At 30.9% G+C, this 8,336-nt stretch overlaps 1 protein-coding gene across 1 annotated transcript; it reads right to left on the bottom strand.

Annotated features, from left to right (window-relative positions):
- Positions 1-2,138: 2,138 nt before the first annotated feature.
- Positions 2,139-6,516, bottom strand: LOC105773749 (protein CONTINUOUS VASCULAR RING 1). Its single transcript, XM_012595844.2, has 7 exons — positions 6,032-6,516; positions 5,234-5,286; positions 4,253-4,362; positions 3,423-3,590; positions 3,200-3,297; positions 2,597-2,723; positions 2,139-2,431 (listed from the first exon to the last, which is right to left on the bottom strand). The coding sequence occupies exons 1-7, from the start codon at positions 6,176-6,178 to the stop codon at positions 2,337-2,339; spliced, it is 798 nt and encodes a 265-aa protein (XP_012451298.1). The 5' UTR covers positions 6,179-6,516; the 3' UTR covers positions 2,139-2,336.
- Positions 6,517-8,336: the final 1,820 nt, after the last annotated feature.

Raw genomic sequence — 8,336 nt, forward strand, 5'->3', positions numbered from 1 at the left:
TTTCAATCCAGACTTTATTTCTGGTTTTTTTTTCATACTATATATATGTGTGTGTATCTATATTATTTTGATTCGATCTTGTGATTTAAATAAATATTTTACATTACTGTTTATTTAACTAACGTGATTGCAACAAGAATATCACCAAAAAGGGGTTGAGTTTAAAAGTCGAAAACTCAAAGTTACAGTACCCCAAATGAAATAATACACGTTAAAAATCTTTGAGTTTGATACCAAAGAAAATGCTAATTTTCATGATTACCAAACACGAAAACCAAACTCTGATACCAATTTGTTGGAATGAAACTGAATCCGACGAAATAGCGCGGAAGTACAATTGGTATTCTTTCACTCCCAAAAAATCAATTTGGTAATTACGACAATCCCAATAACACAATATATCAACAATCAATGCAAATAAACCACAATATCGTAAGCAAAAATAATAAATCGAGACACATAATTTTTACGTAGAAAACCCTTTAAAGCAAAGGGTAAAAACCACTGGACTTTGAATGTCCACCAAAAATTCCATTATAATAAAAGTCTTACTACATATCACAACCAAGTCATGATAAAAAGTATACAACTCAAACAAAGCTATCAACAAGTAATTTCAAGCAAACTTTAAGACAAAAGTTGAGAATATCACCAAAAAGGGATTGAGTTTAAAAGTTGAAAACCCGAAGCTACAATATCCAAACGAAATAGGCCCGTACACGTTAAAAATATTCGAGTTTACAAGCTACCGTTAAAAAATCAGTTCTAACGAACCTCCAATTACAAAAAAATACGAAGGGCACAAAAAAAAGCTGTTTTCTCCCACTTTCCTTTTTTTTTCTTTGACTTGCAGTTCCCACAGCTAGTGGCACACATGGGGGCCTACAACCAACACAACTGGGAGAGCTGCTGCTGCAGTTGTGTCTAGTTAAGGGAGTTGTTACCACTGCAAATGTGGAAGCAACTACTATTGTTGTTTCTGTTGCAGCTATGGAATTTGCTGTTGTTCTTACCACTATAATGAGGTGATGCTATCCATATATATATGGGGGGCTGCAGAAATCTTGGGAATTGAGTAGAAAGAAAGATGAGATGAGTTTGATTATAATCTTTCCACAAAGGACAAAACATGAGACGAGTTTCAAAAATTAAAAATAAAATAAAAAATGTATTGAAAAATATTAATGCATTAACAAACATAACTTTCGCTTAAGCAAAGTATGTATTGAAAAATAAACATACGTCGTTGTCAAAAATATGCTCTTCTACCCGTTGTACAGCTTTTGATTTTAAGCAATGCAATAATCTAGAAATGACATTCGGACGCTGGGTTGCTCTCACATACTTTCAACCAAAAAAATTGACATAATTAGTAACAAAACTTGAATAAAAACAAAGATGCAAATCTCAATTGCAACCGCCGTCTTCTTCCACTAATCTCCCTTTACAATTTTTGTTGCTCTCTCATCAGATTTTAAAGCCTCCGCCTGTAAGACTCTCAACGGATAGGACCAAAATTGAAGGAAATCCTCTTCTGCTGCCGGTATAATTGAGTGAAGAAGATTCATGCAGCTCTTCCACAATGAAAGGATCATTTTCCTTCTCCTCAATCTTACAATGTCCGTAACATCTTTAGCATACAAGAAATGTTTCTTCAAAACTTTTACCACTTTCCATCATCACTCGAAGAATTGTTAGAGACGAAAAAAAATAATTTCCAGGGTTTAATTGATATTCAACTTCGATTAAGACTCTTGTAATTTTTTATTAAGGACTTAACTGATTTGAGATATTTTTTAACATTTAAAGAATAAGAATATAAATAAATTTTATACTTAAATTAAAATAAAAATAGTTCAACAGGCTTCCCCTGTATAATCTAGTCCATAGGGTTGAGCAAAAATTTCAGTTTATCAAATACATTGACCAAAACTGTTTAAATTCAATTCACCTTATTCCATTTGTTCCACCATTTTATTTAACCAAAAAAAGGATATTTAATTAAAATAAAGTTATAGTGGTTATTTTATTCGATTAATTCGACTTAAGAATTTTAACATAATCCAGTGAAGTTGGTTCAAATTTTCAATTGTTCTCATCAGTCGCCAATTGCTCAATGAATCAAAATATAGCTAAGCTGAAGAATGAAGATCAGGCTATATATATTATTATATAGGGAGACTAGACCATATATTCAGATACAATAACATTGTCAATCTAATTGGTTCAAATAAACACAATCCAACACCAAAGAAAAAACCCCTGCCTACCTGCCCCGTAATTTTCACCAATCTATATTTCAAACCAAAACACTGTTCTACGTAAACAAGCAACGATCAGCTTCTGTTAGATCTACTTCTTTCCAGCGGCAAACGTGAATCTAGTGTTGACAGTATCTGAGGCATCGACATCCCCCCTGACACAACAATTTCTGCCATGGAACAATGTACGACTTATAATGAGCTTTTAGTTTGAAGCAGGAGATGTTAAAGAAATGTTTTCGCTCTATTTCAGTTTTATTCTTTTCTTCATGCATATAACCCTCAACGCTACACAATACAGAAATTATGACAACAAAAGAAGATGAATCCCTCACCGATTCCTTCACGGACTGATAGATTTGGTCTGATAACATCATTTGTATTGATGAGGAATATATCACCGATGTAAAGATGATTCGTGGGAACATAGACACAGCATAGCTCTTCTTCACCAGTGTAGCTCTACATTTTTTTAAAAAATAATAGTAAAAACAACATTCTTGATATTGCAATTGTCTGATGCTTCTTATTATATCTTATTCTTCCACTGTGAAAGTTTTAAAATTGTAGTCAAGCAACCAACTATTTAACTGTTTCTAGGACATAAAAGTAGATAAAGGAAATTCACACACACGCCCAAATAAAAAAGAGTACATAATGAGACAAAAAGAGAAGAGAATATCACTAGCTTCAGGCAATTGATTTTTGTATAGTGGAAAGTCTTTCCCAACAAGAATGCCATGGAAACAAGAACCAAACCACTCGGCAACAAGCAGTCCCAAGGGTTTGTTTGGAAAGAAAAGCAATTTAGACATGTCTGCCAATAACATTATATGATGCATGATGATCATGAAATCAAGAAAACAATAAAAAAATAAAAAAACAGGGGGAAGCCATGCTGAAATTATAATTTTGGAACAAAAACCTCATTTGCCTACCTGTAGAGTAACAGATGAAGTAATGAACCCAAATGCATATTCACCAATTCGTGGATGCCTTATGATGGCTACTTCCTTGAATGCCTGTGTGTTCTGATCTGAAATACAATAGAGATATAAAATGTAAAGAGATGTAGAGTAGAGATTGTTGCTAACTGAATCAATTTTAATATCACCTACTAAACTAATTTATTTCGTGGAAGAAAGCCGGTAGAATGCACACCTGGTGATATAGCAGAACTAATCTGCTTGGAGGCGTTGTAGATATGACGAACAAATGGCATCCGCTTGATAAACCACTCACCAAGGCCTAGGACAGATGCTCCCAACCATGATGACATGAATACCCCAACCAAGAAGATGAATGTTATAGAAGTTACAAATCCAAGACCTATCAAAGAAGCAAAGGAGAAAACATCAAGAGGCCTGTTAAGTTAACCGGAAGCTTCGAACCCTTAAAAGAGACATTCCTAATAAAAATGACAACTACCAATATTATCAAATGCAGTAAGTGTATTTGCAAAATGCCACTGTTTGAAAACCAATTTAGCATTGTAGTACATAGATATTTAATAAGATATCATGTTAAAGATATATACAACTACAATTCAATAAACTTTGTCCTAGGTTAAAATGTCCTGTGTATACATATAATGGGTGTGTGCTTGTAAGTTTGTCCATTTTACTTCCACACTATCAATGTCTCATTCTTGGAAGTTTTATATGAAGAAAGCCAATAGGCATGTAGGCTGTGGGCATAAAGGAAATTTATGAAAAGATTGTAGTTGACAACAAAAGATCCCTCCAGTCTAAAAGAATATCATCCAAGCTCTCACAATTATCACAGATATTGTCCACAGTCTCTCAAAAATTGCAGGACAGAGCAATCCTCGTCATTCAGAAGCCTTGAAGAAAGATAACACAAATTTACAAACTCCAAGATCCCATTAAAGGAGGAAAAGAGTAAAAGATTTAATGAACTATGAAACAAGTTCAAAGGTCTAGATAAGAAAGGAAAAGAAAAGGTTTTAAACAGCTACATGAGATGCTCACCAAATATTTCAATGCCAAGTTGAGCATAAATTGGAGAGAAAAAGCCATCCACAAAGTGAATGAACCACCACGTTATGTAGAAAGTGATTGCTATAGGAAACAAAATGACACTGCAAAACAACTATGAATCAGCTACTGCTATAACAGCATGGTGAATGACAACTAAAATTCTATAAGATAAATTCCATTAACATATATTCACCATTAGAAACCAAACCTACAAAGTTTCTGAGTCTATCAAATACAAGTTTAGCAGAAATTCATGATGGTAAGAGCTACAATTTTTGTAAGATGACAGATAAGTAGCAGAGGAAATCCAAGACAACCGACCAATTCTGGAGAATCTTATTAAGATGAAAGGTGGAAACAAAGAAAGGCTAAATGAAGGTGTCAATCTACACAGATTTCATGTAAAAAATATGACAGAGATATATAAAAAAAATTATTTATTAAACTTCGAAATTAAAGGCTAGTCAAAAGATTAAACATGCCACCTCCAGTTCACTTCTCAAATGAAGATTTCAGCATATCCCATGAAAGCATTATGAGCAAGAAAATTACTATATTGAATAATGGCTAAATAAGGCCAAGAAAAAGAGAGTTCAATGCATCCCAACCATTCCACTGAAACACTTACTTTTCCAGGCACGTTGTGTATGAATTAGCTGAATAATTAGGGAAATCCTTTAAGTGATTTAAATTTATCTCTTATTCCAAGAATTAACTGCTCCAAAGTTCAAAAAGTTACTATAACCATAATTCAAAGAAAAACAAAGATATTTGGGTTCAATAAGTTGGTGAAAGCATTTTCACTCAAGATCAAGGATATAAGACAAGAAGGTGAACTAGAGGTGTGTGTGGATTATTTCTTTGGTAAGAAGATAATAAAGCACAATGCAAATCATTATGCAGATAACAACTGCACAAATATCCATCATGTCCATATATCTAAAGCAAGGAGATAAAAAGAATGCTGCTTACCATCCCGTCATGAACTTCTTTGAAGCCCAGCTCCGGAAAACTTTGTAAAAGGTCTGCATAAGACAAAGCTTTTCAGACAATTTTAAAAGATAATGTACATGTGTCATTACATGAGTACATAGGTATATTTTCTATACAGGCAAGCGGCTGAAAACATGTTTTTTTACAAGATTTCAGTAGGAACCATAAAAAATTTTCTTAACCTACTCCATCAACCAAAGGAAATAATATTAACAAGTCCCATAAGCGGAAGGGTGACCACAAAATCAAGCCAAGAATTTAATATCCTAATCCTAAACTTATCTGAGAGCATTTACAAGAGAGATCGAATACAAAGATATCAGTAATCATATGCTCTCTAGTATGGCCTTTAACATCCGTTATACAGCATCTTAAGCTAAAATATAAATCTCGTATACATAAAAACTTAGAAAGCCTCTAAGAGAAAAGGCAACAATTGTCACAAATCTCGGACAAATGGGGGGAAAAAAGGGAAAACAATTTCCAAGTTTTCAACAGCTCCAGTAAATTATGCGGTAATCCTACAACACAATAGAACAGTTCAATTTCATTGATATTCTAAAATCAATGAATTCTCAATGAAAATCAATACCCAAATTTCTCTCCATTAATAAGCAAACATTCAAACAAAATCGCATTAAGCTCCATAATATAAGTATTAATTTACAGAATGCATTACAACTTTTCCATCAGCAACAAAAACAGCTGCAGACCAAGTCAAGTCGAATTCAATCACAAATGTAACGTCAATTAACAAAAAAAAAAAGAAAAAAGGACCTCGCGGCCGGCGTGATGGGAAGAAGAGGAAGGAGAAGGTTTGGAGGAATCATCGTGGACGGCGTCAGCGACCGGGATCAGAAGCTCCCGATCTCTACTCTCTCTATCCCTACTCGCCATCACGATCATCGATTTCTCATCGCCCATCACCTGGAAACCACGCTGCTAATCTCCTTCTCAACAATCCCAAAAACCCTAACCTGCTTCCACCCTTTCTCCCAAGTCACTGTTTATGAATCAAATCAAGAAGAACAAAATAAAAAAGCTATACATTTAAAAGAGAAGAAGCTAATTTCAATTTTTTGGCAATCGAAACGGGGGATAGGGAAAAGAGAGTCTGAAATCCGCTTCCTGTGACAGTATTTGTACTTGGTTTTTGTATTTAATTTAAGTATTTATATTTATTTAAGAAAATAATAATTAGAAAAATAACGGGGGCGGGTATGGCCATGTGAGGATTTCCAAGGAGATGTTTGGTCACTAATTAAGGGTTTTAAGGAGATAAACAAAGTTTTGTGTTTTCTTTGGTTTGCTGATATTGTCATGTAAATGAGCTGTCGTTGATTATTATTGGGTGCCAGCATTTTGCCTCCATACCCTCCTCTGTAATCCTATTTTATTATTTATCCAAATGAATGATGATGGATTTGGTTGGGATTATTATTGAGGAAACAAACTCTTACTAAAATTTGATTCCAATTACCACTTCTTCTTTTTTTAAGTTTACTGGTTGGCATGGCTTGTATGTGATTTCATGTATTTACCTTTTAAATATATTAATTAATATTTTTATTATTTAAAATAATGAAAATAAATAACTGAAAAACAATTGATAGTAAAATAATAAATAATAAACAATATTACTTTACAAAAATCATTATTTTAATACTTCATTGTCTTTCACATGAAATTTCACAATATAAAATCATACTTTTTTAATGAAAATAAAACTTATTAAATAATACTAAAATATAATTTTTCAAGTAGTTACTTAGAAATTATTCCCAATGAAAATGCATTGTTAATGCATATATTTATAATACTAAATATTAGTTTTAATTGATAATTAAGCTAAAATAATAATTGTAATTTAATATGTAACTATTACATTAATAATGAAAATATTATTAATAAAATAATTATAATTTTTAATTTATATTATGTTTTTTCTAAGTAGAACTTTTAAAAGATATGATTAAATTAATTAATTTTAGATTAATATACTATCATATTAATTAATATTTAAATAATTTTACTTTTACTATTATCACGTTATAATGCTAATAAATTACTATTTTAGTGTCAATATAGTAATATAATTAACAATGGCTCTGTTTGGCAATTGGTAGATAGTTGATTGTAGTGGCTAGTTTAACCAACTGATTCTATTAATTGTTTATTTAAAAGTGTTTAGTAAAACTTAGCTAAAAGCTATATGTGCAAAATGACAAATAATGGCATGACACATTTTATTGTTAAGTATTTATTCGTTTATAATACTTTAGTCTTTATTAGGTTAAATTATTTAAATAAAACTCTATTATCAAGGAATTAAAACTTCTATTATGGAAATTAATTAGTAATATTTTGAAAATTTAAATAAACAAATTTCTTAAGTTCCTTATTTGCAAATATTAACTTTGTGAAAATTGATAAATATTAATAGTGTATCCATATAATTGTAAACTATATTTTTAGTGATAATTATGTCATGTTCTTAGTATGTAAATTAGTGATAATTATGTCAAATTCTGAATAAATTTGTCAAGTAGCATATTTCAATCAATATAAAGTTGCATAAGAAATCATTTTATACAAGTAAATTAAAAAATTTAAGAGTACATAAATATTCAAGAAATAAATACATATCTCATTCCGTATATCTTATTAGGTTTGAGAGCAAGTGGCAAATGGAGTAATTTGATGTAACTTTTTTCTATTTATCACCAAAAAAGTTTTTCCAAACCCGTGTTTATATGTATATAAAAGATATTTATAAATGATATATGTATGAGTCGATTACAATTAGAATAGATAACACAAATTCATGATAAGCTTTTATGTTTGGACACATAAAATAATTGGAATTCTAATTATCTAGATAGATTTAAAATTACATCATAATTCTCAATATTATATTTAATAATATAAATTGCAATTACACATTAAAATAATTTTAACTTTTAAAAGATATTAATTATTTTAAAATTATAAATAATACTTAAAAGAAAATTCTCTAAACAAATAACTAAAGTTAAGAATTAAACTATTTTATTTAATATACTATGGTCACATGTCTTATAAA

Source organism: Gossypium raimondii, chromosome 6 (assembly GCF_025698545.1).
Source record: "Gossypium raimondii isolate GPD5lz chromosome 6, ASM2569854v1, whole genome shotgun sequence".
In the NCBI taxonomy this organism is placed as follows: Eukaryota; Viridiplantae; Streptophyta; class Magnoliopsida; order Malvales; family Malvaceae; genus Gossypium; species Gossypium raimondii.